The 17,494-nt window shown below is 44.0% G+C and overlaps 1 protein-coding gene across 1 annotated transcript in view; it reads left to right on the top strand.

Annotated features, from left to right (window-relative positions):
- Smyd3 (SET and MYND domain containing 3) overlaps window positions 1-17,494 on the top strand; it is a 504,787-nt gene that overhangs the window by 383,451 nt on the left and 103,842 nt on the right. Inside the window, exons 6-8 of the mRNA XM_051186397.1 lie at window positions 3,023-3,090; window positions 4,391-4,493; window positions 13,029-13,139. Of these exons, the coding sequence (XP_051042354.1) occupies window positions 3,023-3,090; window positions 4,391-4,493; window positions 13,029-13,139 (282 nt within the window). The remainder of the gene's footprint in view (window positions 1-3,022; window positions 3,091-4,390; window positions 4,494-13,028; window positions 13,140-17,494) is intronic.

Below are 17,494 nucleotides of genomic sequence, written 5' to 3'. Positions count from 1 at the left end.
TGTTTGGTTGGTTTTATGTTTGTTTGTTCTTTTGTTTGTTTTTTTAAGACTTTCATCCTTAAAGAGTTCATCAGAACAAAAATACTTTAGAAGAAACTTTAATTTGCTTCAAAATTCAGAAAAAAAATTGTTTATTTCATTCTGATGTTATCAGATCTGATTTGCTCGGTCTGACTTTGTTGGTGGACTGCTATAAGATACGTTTCAAACTTTAAGATCTATAATCGCATCTGCTCAAATTCGTAACCATTTAAGAATGTTTAAAATTTCAAGAAATAACCGCAGACTCTTTAGCCTTGTATTTTTATCATCTGCTGTATAGGTGGACATATGCAGACAGCACACCCTTGCAGCTTAATACAAAGCAGATGCCTGTAAAACAATTTAGCCAGAATGTGTTTGAAATGTGTCTGTGCACCAGTTTTACTTCCTGGTTTGAAGCTGTGGTTCTATCAGACTTTTAGAGGGGGGAAAGCCAGATAGTGACACATTGCTTAGCTTTCCTGTAAGGGCTCTCTGCGGCAGTGGAGGCACTCCTGTTCCTGCCTGTAAATCTAACGGAGAAGTTTGCTGCCTCAGCTCTTCTGTACAGTCGGCATTCGTTTGTAGACATGATCTATCTCAACCATGGTTGTGTCCCCTTCTTTTTGATGGGCTTTCTATTTTTCATACAAAATGTATATATCTGGCCCTACCTGCTTCCCAGACTCCATTTGTTCATTCCTAATCTGGGCTTGCAGGTGGCTCTGGGCCATTTGAAATTCACCATAACAAAATGGAGTCATCCCCCACCACTCAGTGCGAGAGTTGTTCCTTTCGTGTTCTCTCTCCTCTTAATAAATGACAGCCATGAGCAGCCACTTATACGCCAAACCCCAAGTTTATCTGTCACCCGTCCCCCATCAGCAGTGCTCCTGTGAAGCCAGCTCCTCCCACTTCTGTCCCCAGTGTCCAAGCCATTGCCTGGGTTAGGGCAGCGACCACTGACCCATGTACATGCATGCTTACCTTTAAAAGGCCCGTTCTGTGCATAGCTGTCAGAACAATCCTTTGCCAACAGAAATCAGACCCATTTACTCCTTGGCTTTGAGTCTCAGCTAAAATTAAACTCTACATAGCTCTAGAGTCCTGTATGATCTAACTCTAATTTCTCTCAACCACTTTCTTGGGCTACATCAGCATTCTTGCTGGGTGTGCCCAAACGCTCTTACCACAAAGCCTCTGCGCTTCCTGTTGGTTTGTTTGGTGACATACACCTTTGTGTATGGAGAATACAGTCTGGGAAAAGAAAGCTACATCAAGGATAATGTGTAAAGGAAGCCAGTCGGCAAAATCCTTCCTCACCTGGGCTTCCTAGAGGGAACCGAGCATGCTCAAGAAAATCCTGCTGTGCAAATGGGAGTTAGGTAAATGCACTGCACAGGGTCATCCGCCCCAGGGCCCACAACCTTGGACTTTCCCCTCAGGTCACTAGCTCCCTCCTATACTCAGGAGTGCATTCCCTTTCTTCACATACTGCCTCTACTTTTCTTTCTAAGCTTGAGTCTCTGAAGCAGCCCTTTGTTCAGGAACACAAGAGTCTGGAATCAGTGCCCTCTCAACTCAGATGGGGGCAGCTGCAACTCTCTCATTGCCAATGAAGCCCAGGCTCATTCCCGTGGTCCCTTCTACTCCCTGTTCACCTGACACCTTATTCTAGTTGTTGTTTACCTCTTTTTTCATCTCCATGTCACAAAAGCACAGCTCTCACCTCAAAGTGAATATGAGATAGTTTATTCTGGAGTCAAATATGAGCATCCATGGCATGGAAAGTTACCCCAAATTCCAGGTCCCAATGTTGAAGCAGTTTCGTGCAGTTTTGGTAGTAACAGAACAAAGTAATAAATCAAGGAATTTTAAAATTTTAAAATACAGCCATTGTGGAGAAATCTCAGTTATAAGCCTCGGTTGTTGCTATATGGTGGTGAATAGGTTTTGATTGGTGGAGAATAGGTTTTGCTAGGTTAATGCATCCCAGGGCTTTTATCTGTTTATTGGCATGTTATGTCTGACACCACAGGAGGCAAGGAATGCCTCTTCAGGAGGCTAGACCTGGCCTAAGAGGAATTAGACTCTGGACCTGCAGCATTCCAGCCTCTCCACAGCACTGCAGTTCTAAGTAGTCGATCTACATTTGCAGACTCAGCTTCTCTCCAGGGAATTCTTCACATTCATTCACTTTGGCTCCTTACCACATCCCCACTTCTCCATCTCGGGGATTTCTTCTTTTCTTCGTGTAGAGCTTTAAGTTCTGTGAGAGCAGGGACTTGGATTTCCACCCCCACTCCTCTTCCTCTTGTCTGTGTCTCATGCCAGGGTCTAGACTAGCGACTCAAGCCCAGTGCTCTGTGCGCGGTCTTCGTGGCCTCCGACACATTCCATCGCCTCCTGCACAAACAAGGTTTTAAAGTTCCGTGTGTATAATGATTATGTTTTTCTTTCTTTCCTTATCTTCCCAAAGGGCACAGGTACACGCCACAGGCCTGGCAAGGGGCTCTGAGTGTCTAGTATGTGCTATGGCCTCATGGTGTAGCTTCCTGTCCTCCTTGTGGTCTGTAGGCAGCTTGGATCACAAACTCCCCCTAGGGCACATTGCTCTCTGCAGGAATGAAAACAAACAGGCTGCTGTATTCCTTAGATAAAGGGGCCTTTGGACCAGGCCGATAGTCTGAAAAACATCAGTGCCCCAGGAACCTAGATTTTAATAAGTACCTTATTTGTATTTTGAATTTCGAACACTTCATGGAGTTGTAGAATGTGGCTGGGGGAGGTTAGACTACTACAGTTCATAGTTTCCACGCTCTTTGAAGCTGTGTGTTTCCCCAGGGTTGGGGGAGTGTGTATCCGAGAAGTTATTTTAAAGTTACACAGAATCCATGCTTGGGGAAACTCTTCCAAGCAGTCCCTAAAAATCGCAAGCCTTTGTGAGTGATGTGAGATTCCTCAAGTGGACATCTAACAACAGCCCCTGTTGTTTGCACAGGTGATCTGCAACTCGTTCACCATCTGCAATGCGGAGATGCAGGAGGTTGGCGTTGGCCTGTACCCCAGGTATGGCAGACATCCTAAACCATCCAACCCCCACCCAGCTCCCCAGCCTTTTGGAGGTCATTACAAAGGATTTGTAGCAGCTAGCTCCAAGCCAAACTCAAAACTTAGTAGTAAAATACAAGAGGCTGTGAAAATGTTACAGTCTTATAACCCACATTATATATTAAGAGGAGGTAGATTTCATATTTAGCCATTTGTTCTCAGGCAGACTTTGGGGTAGGTTGAAGCTGGAATTCAGTTACCCTTATAAATCTCTCCTGAGCTTTGTCCTTAGCCTCCTGTGTTGGAGCACACAGTTATTGCACCAGACTTGTGACTCAGGAGCCTTCAGGAGTAGCCTGCTGTAGTGTCCCTTAGCAATCACTCTGGCAGCCTTTGTCCCTGAGCTGCCAGATGGCATGTATCCCAGGAACCAACCTGACTTTCATTCTATCTTCATGCTTCTAGGGTTGAAATATAGTGTTTTTCCTAAGCAATTGTGTCTGAGACTCAGCCTCCTCTGTTATACCCACATTGGTTGCAGGTCAGGTCTGTTCACAGCACAGGTACCAAAAAGCAGCAACGTAGAGATTTCTGAGTGTGGCCTCTGAGCTCAGGCTACCTCGTTCCAGTTCAGTCACCAGTTAAACTGCACATCCTTGGATAAGCCATTTCATTCTTAGGCAGTGGTCTCTTCACCTGTAAATAATCCTCACAAGGTTGTTGTGGTGGCTGAATTTGGTCACCCTGCTCCAGTACTGAGAACACATACAGTATGTGTTCATCCTAATTGCTGGCAGTCCACGGTGACAGTGTAAAGTCATAGCATTTCCCACATGAAACCTTTAGGAAAATAAAGTGACTAAGCTCCTTCCCAGAATGCATGTCCACCTGATTAGTCTTCAGTGTGAGCATCTAGCAGAGACACAGCCCTGTCCTACCAGAGTCCAGCAACGAGACCCTCTGTGGGTCAATGGCATGTTGGGTGACGGTTGTGATTGCTGCTAGCTTGGAGGAGATCTCGTTATAGGTTACTTTGTCAGTACACCTTCATTTGGGTTTTGTTACCAGATGATATCTAATGTGACCTATCCCCCCAAAGAACTAAAAACTGTTTTTATTATCAAACTTCCCTAAATAGCCTGTATTATAAGAAGCACTTGACTTCATATGAAGCAGGATATGGGGCATGCCTGTGAGTGCTCCCAGAGCCCAGTCCCCATTTTCTCTCCATCAAGCCTATTTTTTGACTGTTGTTCCCATTTAATGTAGCTACTTAACTCTAAGCATTGATGATTACCCCCCTTTTTTTTCTCTTTAGCATGTCTCTGCTGAATCACAGCTGTGACCCCAACTGCTCAATCGTGTTCAACGGGCCCCACCTCTTACTGCGTGCAGTTCGGGAAATCGAGGCAGGAGAGGAGGTAAGGAAACCCACACCTCCCCACACACTGCCTGCCCTCCCTGCTCATCAGGGCCCTTCTCAGTATAACTCCCTCCTACAACTAGCTACAACCAGCTCCCTGCTGTCTTGCACCAAGAATACACTTGAAATAGTCACAAATCAAATTGTAGCTGAATCATGCATAGTATTTGGTCTTGGTTGCTGGTTTTCTGCATGATAACCCTCTGACATGCATTTGAGAGATGTTCTTCTGTGACAGAGCCCCTGTGTTGTATGCACATGCATGGGAGTCATTAAATCTCCTCATTGACAATGACAGTTCATCGGTTTGCCACAGCCCAGCAAACAGCCATCCTTCCATGGGTAGAGAGGCAATCCAGCTTGTCTATAGTACCCTCAGGGCTTACTCCCAAAGCCACTAAGCACATTTTGTAGATAGTTTAAATTCTGTATGAAGAAAGTAGACATGGTTTATTCTTCCAGGCCTTTGCCATTGGGCTTCTGTAAACCCTCAGCATTTCTGGGAGTTTGTTTCAGCAAAGACAGAGAGGGTCAAGCAGGACTTGGCAGTTGGCTTTGTGTAGATGGCTAAGCCAGGTTCTTGGATGAGGGACCTCAACAGAAGCCTGACTTTTTGTAGAAGACTACAAATAGGCTGCTGGGCCACACAGTCTTTGTGAAGTTGTGTGGCTACTATCCATGCTGAGCTCTAGTTACAGTCATGTTTTCCAGAACTCCATTTCCTCCTGCCTTCCAATTTGCTAAAGTGGATATTTACTGCAAGGAAAATGGAGGGCCATAAGCTTTTATGGCATTTATGCAGCACTCCACCAAATAAAGCCCTAACTTAGAGGTACGGTATTTTATAGAGATCTGACCTTGACAAGACTCCCTCCAAACTTACTCTCAACCGAGCACGCTGCTTTGTACACATCACCTTTTGCTGAATTTCCAACCTTTAGGACCAGCATATACTGGGATATCTGCTGATGTGATGAGGAATTTAGATTTATTTCTCTGAGGTCATATGACTTCAGGTGGGGTAGAAAGGGAATCTCCTCTATGTTCAGTACTATTAGTATGCTTGCCACTTTTGTACTGCTTTGACTTGATGTACGCAACTTAAAAAGAGGAACAATCTATTTAATTCCATGTTTTGGAGGATTCAGTCCATGGCCAGGTGGCCCTATATTTCTGAGCCTCTATCAAGACAGTCCATTGTAGCAGCAGGAACATGTTGATCTCATGGCCGTGAAGATGAGCAAGATAGTTCACGTTCACATTGTGGTAGACAGAGTAGAATTATAACCAAGAGACCAGAGCTGTGTTGTTCCTGGTGACCCACATCCTCAGCCAGGCTCCACCTTCCTTAGATGTGCCTCTTTCCAGCAGTCTATTCAAATTTCAAATACATCAACTGATTACAATTGTTTAGCGAAACCTTTCCTGATCTGCTTGTCACTGGAAACTCCCTCATAGATATGAAGCAGAGGTGTACTTTCATAGTTTCCTAGTTGTATCTTAATACAGTCAAGTTGACAATTAAAATGAATCATCATAAGTCATTTAAAGATAGAAGTGGCTGTTGGTGGTGATGATGTTTTAACCATACAAGAGCTAGGGTATCACTCAGTAGTAGAGCACCTAGCATGTACAGTGTTCCAGGTTCAATTCCCATCACTGAAAGAACATCCATAAATAAGAAAAGATGATGAGAAGGGGTTGGGGTTTTATAAGCTTAGCTACCAAGTTTTCTTCTTGGCTAGTATTTAGGTCATTTTTTTAAAAAAAACAATGCCTATTTTTGGTGTTTGTTTCATGTTTTTTCATGTCTTCTGTCTCTGGAGTGACAAGCAAGTACTTCTTCTTGCCCAGTAGAATGGTCCAGCTCAGTGCTGGGTACTGAGGACTGAGGGGCCTCCCTCTGGGATGCTTACCAAGGACTCTTCTCCACTAGGAGAGCATCCTCCTAGGCGTTGGTGTATCTTCTTGTCAGAGGACAAAATTCCTTATGCTCCCATTATGCACCTCTTGGTGAATGACATTTCCTGTGTGGGGTGTCCTGTCTGGCACCATTTCTACAAGTCTTCATATCATGTGCCTTTCAAGGCACTTCCAGATCCCCTCTCATCTGAGAAGCTTTTCCGATTTCCCAGAGGGAGGGAAGGGCTCTCCCTCTGACTCCCCTCTCAGTGACTACTAATATGCCTTTGGTACATATCCTGGCTACAGGTGACTTTCCTATGCCACTCACTCTTACTTCACTTCACAGGAACAGCAATTGGGTCTGGCCTCCTCCCTGTCTCCCAGGGCATTGCTTCAAACCTGAGAAGTGTCTGCCGCTCTTGAATTGATTCTACTGGTTGAGCTGACTGACACCAGCAGCGTTTCTCTCCAGGGCTTTGGGTGGAGGCATGCAGGGGGTGGGGGTTTAGAAGATAGTTTGAGGCCAGGGTTGAGAGGGCTAATTCTTTTGTTTTGTTTTTGTTTTTGAGTTGACATATATTTATTTATAGCTTCACATTTATCTTACCTTATATGAATATTTATACATTTCATTAAAGAAATGGTAATGCATTTAATTCCAGATGCCACAATGACATATCCTGTTCGGGTGTTACGTAGTAATTTATGGAAAATGCCCCAGATTACCTTTTGAGAATTCAAACATTCTGAATTCTTTGTTTTCCCCTTTTATATTTAAATTTGAAACAGGGTTGTTTTACATGTCAATCCCAGTTCCCTCACCCTCCCATCCTCCCCATCACCCCCACCAAACCCCAGCCCATCCCCTTTCTGCTCCCCAGAGAAGGTGAGGCCCTCCCCCAAGTGTCTAGGCTGAGAGAGTATCAAGAGGGCTAATTCTTAACTGAATTTCAGTTAGTTAAGCTGATAACAAGAGTAAATTTGAAGTTTGTTAGTCCCTTAGCATCAAGTTTGCATTTTGGCTTTGTTACTCACCCTCGGTTTTGATGGGGGGTATGAGTATGAGAAAATAAGCCCAAGGAGGAAAGACTAGAACATGCCTAAAACACAAGTTTCTTAATTAGGGGTTGGGGGTAGACATTGTTGTTGTTGATTGTTTGCTGCTTCTGTAGCCCTGATGATTGAACTCAGGACCTTGTGCTTGCTGGGAAGCACTGTCAATAGGGCCGCATCGTAGCTGTGCGTATGTTTGTTGAGTGAAACTTCCTAAAGGTAAAACAGTGGCACTATGGCATTTCTTTTCTTTTCTTTTCTTTTTTTTTTTTTTTTTTTTTTTTTTTTTTGCTGCCAGACATCTTTAGGTACACGACACTACTCCAGGAAGAAACATGAAAGTCATTTCACCATGAGCCTGAGGTGGAAACATTTTAGTCTGCCCATAAAGAGACCTGGAAAGTGGTAGAAACTTTCACAGAACTTACTTTGGAAATACCCTACCTTGTATTTCTCGCCCCATAAAACCATCCTCTGGGCCATCTTTGGGCTCTTGCCCTTCAAACCAGAGCCATTTACAGCCCTTTGCAATGTAAGGATGTTGGAAATCAAGGATATTGTTGAGTCTTTGATTTTGGTTTTGACAGTTTAAGAGTCTCACGCAGCTCCTCCCTACAGAGAAGTATTTGTGATTTGGCCCCACATGCCCCTGCTCACACATCATGATTTGTGTGCTGGACTGCTGAAGGCTACCCTTCAGAAGTGCTTAGGCTATGAAGCACTTGGTAATCTGATAGTCTTATAGCATATGTATCAGAGCAGGCAGCAGACAGCCTGGGTACTGTCATGTGAAGTCCTGGTTGAAAGAACTTGGAGCTGTTGCAACTAACTCTTTTGTTTAGCATCTCCTGGGACCTGACACCTGGGAGGGTTGTGATTTGCATGAATTGAACATATCACTCTCCCTAACATCATTTTTTTGTTTGTTTGAGGATTAGGCAATCAGGTTCTTCATTCAGTAATGTTTGTTTGCTAAAGCGTGTAACAAATTCACAGAGGGCTTGCTGGGTAGTAGGACTTGGGTGGCCATTCTGGAAACTGAGGAATGTGGGTTATTAGAGTGGTCTTCTTACGAGAAGGAAGGTAGCATAGAACAGAAGGTGGTAACAGAATATGAGGAGTGTGGTGGTGTAAGTGTGCACAGGGCGTCATGAACACCCAGAGCAAGCACCGAGGCAGATGAGGGTGCCAGGCTTGGGGGACAGTTAAGGGAGGCGTCTAGAGAAGTGGCCTCTAGACCTGAAAGGACCTATAAAGATGAAGTTAGGCGAGGCAGGGGCCAGTGTTCTAGGCAGGAAGACAGAAGCCAGAGGCAGCGTGGAGAGTTTGGTGAGCAGAAAATGATTCATTTTAATAGACTGAAGAATTCATTGCAACCAGGAATGGAGATATATAGGGACTGGACCAATGTATGTGGCTTCCCCCACACCCCCCCCCTTTCCAGAACGCTCTTCACCTGATGATTTCCTAAAAGTGTCTGCTATGTGGGAGGCTGCTAGAGGCCCAGGCAGTGGGTCATCCTTGATGTTTAGGAGAAGGACGGTATGGCAACATTTTATGTGTAGACAAGGTTAAGAGAATTAGGATCAGGCTGTCCCTCCAGGCAAGAATTGACAATGACAGTCTCAAGTCAGGAGAAGACCAGGTGGTGGCTCAGAACAGAGGGCGAGAAGAATAAAATATTTAGAATCTAAAATAAATAGAATGTATCAATTAATAGATTAATTTAAGATTTAATTAATTTAAATTTAATAGAATTTGTATGACAAATTCTATTTTGACTTTAAAAAGAAGTGAATTTTTTGTCTTTTTTTCAATTCAGAGACAGTATTGGAAAAATGTGTAACTGTGACAATATATTGCAGAAATGAAGACAAGATTTGGTTTTATTCTACACTCCATTGTTGATGGGAAAGATGGTTTCTGGGAAAAAGACTTTCTCTGCTTTGTGATTTGATCAGAGGCACCATAATCAAGTTCCAGAAACCCCTGTGATATTACTCTAAAGCTAGAAATGATTTATGCCTTTTTCCATAAGAGTTACTCTTAAATGGGACAGCAATGGTCAGAGCATTAATACTTTAATGCAATTTTGTTCTATGCCATTAACGCATCAGTTGATCAATGGCCAAGTTTTGTATGTATGTGCCCACTAAATGAGCCCTACATGTAGTGAGCAATGACTCCATTTAAACTTGTGAATCTAGGAGCCCTTAATAAAGGTTTTTATCTTTGGGTGATAAAATGATTGAGTTGCTATTTCAATCTGGCTGTGCGCTTCTGTAATTTCTTCTCTCTCTCTCTCTCTCTCTTTTTTTTTTTTGGCCACTGAGCAGCCACTCGGCTTTGGTACAAGATAGTTTGCAAACTTCAGCGTCATTAAAGAGGCACAAAGGGAATAATGAGTACCCGTCAGTGAGGGAGGGGGATTTTTCAAGCCAATTGCGAAGGATGAGGGTGAGGAAAAGGCATTGAAGTAGGCAGCAGGGCAGAGAATCACAGTGATGTCATACATTAAAGAGACGGAACTATACAGTCAAGACAGGCAGCCTGTGAGGCACGGAGGACATCGATGCTAGGAAGTAGACTTACAGTCAGTGTAGGAAAAAAAAAAAAAAAAAAAAAAAAAAAGCCTTGTGTGGCTCTATTCTGTAGGCAGTGAGAATTTGTCTCAAGTCTATAGAGGAATGCTGCAATCAGATTGTGTGACTCTCTCAATAGTTCAGAAGGTGAAAGGTAGAGAAGCCAATGGGAGGCCCTGTAGAAACCCATGGCTGAAGTTGGACTCTGGCACTTGTGGGCTACCCAGAAAGACTGTGAGAATGTTTATTGGGGTTAAATGAAATAACTGGTCTCCCACTATCATCATCATCATCATCATCTGCTCACTGCCTGGCCTGATCACTCATGAGTTTTAGCCCATTTTGTAGTCAGACACCAGAGTTGGTGGCTTCACAGTAGCTTGTAACTACCCAAGAAGTTATGCCGCTTGCCTGGCCTGTGGGCTAGTGACTCAAGTCTTTGACCTGGAGTGAGAAACAGAGTTCTAGAATGAATTGTGGAGGAAGTAGAGTCGTCATCAGCTAGTTTACCCCCTCACATGTGTAAGGAGCCAGGACCAGAGAGCCTGAGGATACCATATGAGTGTATGTTCCCAATAAGATGTTCCAGGGTATATGATTAGAGACTGGCTGCTTGAACTGTGGAGCATGGTGGTCTCTGGGAATCATGGGAGCTTGCCTGGTACGGTAGCCCTTTCACCTCTGAGGTGGCCCTGCCTTCGGGTGAAAACGCAAGAGAAAGATGGAGGAAAAGAAAAAGTGGCCATAGCCCTGGCTTGAAGGAGCTCAGTTGGCACCACTGCTCTGCCCTGCTGTACTCTGTAGGCCCAGCAGTGGGGGCTGTATGGGCTCCTCCTAGCATTAGGCTCCACGCCTACCACAGAAGGGCGCCACTATCCCTGGAAGGAAAGTCAAGCTTGAGTCAGGTCAAATGCAAACTTCAGTCCTTTTCTGGTCTTCAGTGTTGCATGCTCTAGCAGGAATGCCACACTCCCAGATGTTCAGCAAGAGCAGGTCTGTACCTCTGGGCGGGCACTCATGGAAGGCAGCACACTGTAGCTTTCTAACAAGCAAAGACCCTATAATGAGGCAGTGAGTCAGCTCAGGCTGTGTCTTCTGTCACCCTGGTTACAGCATGGGCCTGACAAATGTGGCTGACCAGGCTTCCTCCTCCTCCTCATGGAGTTTTAAGGATGCCGCCTTGGAGTCACTTAAATCAGAGGCCTTCTGTGCCCTACCGTGACTTCAAACAAGTAAAATCATGTTAGAAGACATGTGATACTTTGTTTTCAGTAGAAGAAAAACCGCATGGAGTGTTTGCTCAAGGGAGGTTTGTCAACTCTTCCAGCAGATAATCCTGCCTCCTCTCCTTTAGTACCCCCTTCTTCTCCCACCACCCAGACTCCCATAATTACCCTCTGCATTTAAAAGCAGAGAAATAAGTCATTTATGCATTACCGTAAAGCTGCTATACATTACAAGAATAAAACAAACCCAGACAAGGGAGAAAGGGGAGGAGCACTGGGTGTGGTGGGAACCAAATTGTTATTTTAAATAGGCAGCGGGTTAGGCTCCTTGAGAAAATGGGATGTGATTGAAACCCAAGAGGACCAGGGAGGCCACCTTGATGGATCTGGGAGAACTCGGGCCTGAAGTGGGAATATGAAGGGACAGCAAAAGAGGCCAGACTAGCTAGGGCAGGAAGAGCTAAGGGAAACAGGAAGGAGAACATCCAGGGAGGGGCCATGCATTCAGGAGACCAGGGGGACAGCATGAATGAAACTGCTGTTTCTCTATGGGTCATCATAGACTAATATTCTTACAAAATTAGAAAAATGAATATTAAAAGACAGTAAAACAGCAACAACCAAAATCCCAATGTTTTATCATGAGAAAAATACACACACACACACACAGAGAGAGAGAGAGAGAGAGAGAGAGAGAGAGAGAGAGAGAGAGAGAAAATAAGTTTTTAAATGAGGACTTGGTGTTTCTTTCCACATTTCAGTATAAACTGGAGCTCAAAGAGTTCAGAGTTGCACTGTGAGGTCTTGGCTCTCTTTGGACAAAAGGGGGCGCTGTTGCAGTATTTCAAACAGAAGAAAGCCTGTCTGACTTCAATTTCTATGCAGGCTAGATGGTAGAATGGAGAGAATCACCCTGAGGTGGTGGTGGTCCAGGTCCAGATGTAATATTGGGAATGATTAAAAGTGGTCAATTCTGGATGTATTTTTGGTGTAGATCTAACAGAACTTCTCAGTGGTTTTGGATGGTGGAGTCAAGGGAGACACCAAAGGTTCAGTCTGGACAACATGAAATAGAAGCTACTGCCTGTCCTTCCCCAACTAGGGATGCTCTGCAGGTAGCAGGTGTGTGTGTGTGTGTGTGTGTGTGTGTGTGTGTGTGTGTGTGTGTGTGTGTGTGTAAGAGTTCCATTCTGATGCCGTGAATTTGATTTCTATGGTTGGGGAGTCAGTCGAGTGGAAATGTCAGTTCACTTTTTTAAAAGGAACAACTAAGCAACAAGTGAATATCTCTTTATTTCAAAATTGTCAAATATAGAAGTCCCTAAATTCCAGGAAACAGCTATACAGTATTTAAAGCCAATCTGGCTGTATCGTCTGCTGCTCATTTGTTTGCCAGGGTGAATTTGGCTTCTCTGATTATCAATGGTCATAGAATTTATGGCCAAACCTTAGTGATACCAAACATGGAATAACTCCTGATGTTTTACTGTTTAATGGGGGGGGGGGGGAGACTACGACAAAAGATGAAGTACAAAACTGTGTCAAGATTATAAATCTAATTCTTTAAACTACATATGTGATGTCTGTGTGCTTACACTGAGCCAGCCAAAAAGAAAATGTGTTACAATGGCTTGGGGAAGAGGCTGTCGGTGGTGCCTTCTCTCCTATGCCTTGTTGATGTCTTACTCTAAGCATCAGCAGTGATAATAACCGTAGAAGAAAATGAGCACACCAGTCACTCGAGCCTTTCCCTCTCCATTCCCACAGCTCACCATCTGCTACCTGGACATGCTGATGACCAGCGAGGAACGCAGGAAGCAGCTGAGGGACCAGTACTGCTTTGAGTGCGACTGTATCCGATGCCAAACACAGGACAAGGTATGTGGCTGGAAGCAGATTGAAACATTCCATGGTGTCTGGAAGGTCTTTCGGGGACCTCTGCTGCTGGCCACATGGCTCCAGATAGCATTAGGAAGTAGAATAGAGATCAATCTGCGCTCTTTATTTCCCGGGACCTTTGTCTCCTGCCAAGGTGAGAAGTAAGATCTCCGGGGCTTAGAGTATCGTGGGAATATAGACATTAAACACGTGGCATTAAACATGTAATTAAAAGGATATGAAAGGACAGAGGGCTGTGAGAGCACACAATAAGAGGCTGAATTATGTTATGATTGATAACAGTTATTGCTCAGCAATAAACATACCAAGGACTATTTTGTCTTTAATTCTTTTAAATTCATTCCATAAGGCTATTTTGCAGCCCGTTATCAGATGAGGCTCACTTATCTCCAAACTCTTACTCTCCGAGGAAGGAAGAAGAGCCAAAATAAATGCTGTAAAGATAATAAATGGCTCTCCAGTTACTCATATACTGTCCCCATTTTGAACCTATTTCCTTTAGCTTGCACGCAATCAGGTTATCCGCTATCATCTCACTTCTGTAGGGTGTTTACATTGTTAGGTGTATTCTGTGATCATGATCTCATTTAATGTCAATACTTAGAAATAAATTGGGAAGCCAAACTCAGACAGGTTCAGAGCTATTCCTCTGGGATGTTATAAAGAAGAAAAAAAAAAGTGACAGTACCAGGTCTCCCATTCAGAACTGCTGGCTCGACCAGATCATCCTTGCTTTCCTGGAACCACCTATGGCTTGTCACCACTGTCAGTGGAGAGGTGAATGCTCTTACTTCTTGAGGGAGGATCTTGAGCCCATTTGAACGCTGGAATCAGCAGATAGAATTGGGTTTGCATTGAAAGGGACTTTAGGAACTGGGAGAGGTGGCACATGCCTTTAATCCCAGAATTCAGGTGCCACACTCCTTTAATCCCAGAGCCGGAGAGGTAGAGGCAAGTTGATCTCTGTGAGTTCAAGGCCAGCCTGTTCTACAAAGTGAGTTCCAAGTCAACCAGGGCTACACAGTGAGACCCCGCCTCCAAGAAAAGAAAGAAGGAAGAATTAAGTAGGAAGATTTAGATCTGCTGCACCAAGATAGCACCAAGATCCAGTCTACTTTAGCATTGTTATGCCGGAAGTCATATGGAGCTCCCTCGGACACCCCTTTCCCTAGCAGATTATGCTCTGGAGGGGATCCAGGCTGGTTTCCTCACACCCTTAGTTGGCAATGGGAAGGCTCTTCACAATCTTCCTGAATAGGGCCAACAAGATGACTCAGTGGGTAAGGATGCCTGCTGCCAAGCCCAGCAATTGAGATTTATCCTCAAGATCCATGTGGTAAAAGGAGAGAAAAAGCCCACAAACTGTCCTCTGCCATTTGCATGCCTTCTATGATACAGATGCATCCGTCCACACACAGCGACTAAATAAATTCAATTTAACATTCCTTCTAAAAGAAAGGAATTCTTAAATGAATGGATGAAGTGTATCATTGAAGATTAGTTTATTTATTGCAACTATAATGGTTGGGAAACCTTTTGGCCACAAATAACGATAAATAAGATTGTTTTTGATAGGTGAGATCTGTAATTCTGGAGAAGGCAGTCCCTCATTGAGCTCCCCATAAGTCTGTCTGTTTGTTTTCCTTTCATGATACAGGACATTGAGCCCAGAGCCTTGTACATGCTACACAAATGCTTAGCCACATTTTTAATATTTATTAATTTGTTCATTTTAATTTATTGTGATACGGGGTCTCATAAAGTTACCAAAGCATGGTCCTCCTGCCTCAGCTTTCTGTGTAGCTGTGATTATAGGCCTGTACCATCAGACTGAGTTCCTGTGGTTTTAATGAGAATGTTCCCAATAGGCTCAGATATTTAAATATTTGGTGTCCACTCAGTGGAACTTTTGGAGTAGGTGTGGCCTTGTTGGAGGAAATGTATTGTACTAGGAGACTTTGAGGTTTCAAATGCCCACACTAGGCCCAGTGCCTTGTTCTCTGTCTGCAACTTGCACATCAGATATGAGCTCTCATCCCGCTCTAGCACCCTGCCTGCCTGCCTGCCACCATGCTGTCCACCATGCGGTTCATGGCCTAATCCTCTGACACTCCCAATTAAATACTTCCTTTTATAAATTGCCTTGCTCATGGTGTTTCATCACAGCAATGGAACAGTGACTAAGATGGTTCCCAAGCCATTTCTTCTTCTGTGGCACTTCCTAGCTTGTGCCTTTTGTCCTCATGTTCCCAAGATGACTGCTGCGTCCAGCACCTACTTGGTGTGTTTCAGCTCCAGACAGGAAAAAGAAGGGACCACAGCAATAAATAAGGGCAAGTAAGAGGCCACAAAGCAAGGTAGCCTCTCAACCAATCCACAATGCCTGCATCCCATTCAGGCCATTTCCATTCTCTTGTTATGTTGAACTAAAAGTTTATTAGAGAAACTGAGGGTGTGTGTGTGTGTGTGTGTGTGTGTAGTTGTCATATGTCAATTCACAGTGGGATACGTCCTGAGAAATTTGTCATTAGGTGGTTTTTGTCATTGTGTAAGAACACAATGTACTTACTGTGTGTGGTGGTTTAAAATAACATGCCCTTTGTTGAAGTGGGTGTGGCCTTTTGGAGGAAGTATGTTACTGTGGGAGTAGGCTTTGAGTTCTCATATATGCTCAGGCCACACCCAGTGTCTCAGTTCACTTCCTATTGCCAGTAAGCCAAGATGTAGGACACTCAGCTATTGTCCAGCACCATGTGGGCAGGCGAACCACTATGTTCCATCATGATAATGGACTGAACCTCTAAACTGTAAGTGAGCCCCAATTAAGTGTCTCCCTTTGTAAGAGTTGCTGTGGTCATGATGTCTTTTCACAGCAACAGAAACCCCAACTGTGGTAAGCACTCCACAGCCACTGAAATACCTGATTTTTGTAATATTCCTCAATGTGACCGATAACATAATTTAAAATATATCTTAAAGCTATAAGAAGGAGAAGTAGTGATATGATCTGAGATGTGTCTCTCTAGTTCTGTGTTCATTTTTATCTTCCTAGAACAAAACCAGAGCTGCAAATGTTTCAGGCCTTCCTCCCCTAGTATTGCTTTTGCAGCTAAGGTCTTGCACTTTTAACACTTACTAAGTGATATGGTGTGCCTTTTGAAAAGCCAAAGGGAAGTCGCACAGTTGATAACATCAGGGCCTTTCTGGCTGGTACCCACATTTGGTCCTTCGGCAGTTTGCACCCCACTCTCCTCACTCCACATTGTGCTGAGGATGTGCTGGTGGGACAGCCTCACTTCCTGAATGCCCTGGGTGTCAGTGACTATGCCTCTTAACCAGGCACCTGGGCAGGGCGGCAGGAAGACACCATGCTTGTTCAGGAGAGAAAGCAGTATTCTGTTGAAAAAGCTGTGTTCAAAGGGAAGCCAACGTTTCTGCCCAAGAATGTCATTCTGGTAACCTCAGTCCACTTGACATGTGAGCAATTACTTAAAAGTCATTAGTAAACCAAAATATTTTTTCCTGTTGCATCCCCCTATTTTTCTAAGTTAATTATGAACAGAATTGCCTCATGGCAGGATGGTGAGGCCAAACAGTTCTGAAATGTTTTACACTTCAAGTTTTAACAATCTAAGCCGAATGTGTTTCCTGTTGCTAAAGTTTTCATCATAGACAAGGCATGTTATCTTCAGAAAGATTTGAGAGATGTAGCAGAAGAGAGAAGAATGTGTACCCCCACACACCTATAACGTGTGTGTGTGTGTGTGTGTGTGTGTGTGTGTGTGTGTGTGTGATGTTTCTTTTGGATGGGTTCTTGGGGGAAGTGAATAGCCCAACTCTTGCTTCTCTAATTTTTAAATTACATTTTTACTTATTTGAGGGTGTGCACATGTGGAGGGCCTGAAGATAATTTATGGAAGTCAGCTTCCTTCTTCTACCATGTGGGCTTGGGGGGTTCGAACTCAGATCCTCAGTCTTGAACACACACGCCTTTACTCACTGACCTATCTTGCCAGTCTTTTCTTGCTTTTCTAAATAAGCAGAGGGATGGGCTTCTGGAGTGGATGTAGGGATGGCTTGTGTTCACATTAAATCAAGGAAAGCTGTTATTGGATTTTGTAATCCAGACTCCTGTCTGTCAGGCTGCCATAAAGCCCTGAATGACTTCTAAGTGGGCACCATGGACCTTGCCTGGGAAGTCTTTAGTGTAACCTTCACAATTGTTGTAGAATACACTGCCTCTGCATCATAGTGTTTGTTTGACCCTGCCATCTGCATTCTCTAAGCAGAACCATAGGTGTCTTCATGTAGTTCAGCTGGGTTCTAGGGTCACC

This window comes from Phodopus roborovskii, unplaced genomic scaffold, assembly GCF_943737965.1.
Source record: "Phodopus roborovskii unplaced genomic scaffold, PHOROB, whole genome shotgun sequence".
Classification (NCBI taxonomy): domain Eukaryota; kingdom Metazoa; phylum Chordata; class Mammalia; order Rodentia; family Cricetidae; genus Phodopus; species Phodopus roborovskii.
The sequence above is the reverse complement of the archived record's forward strand: the minus strand, read 5'-3'. Positions and strand labels throughout refer to the sequence as shown.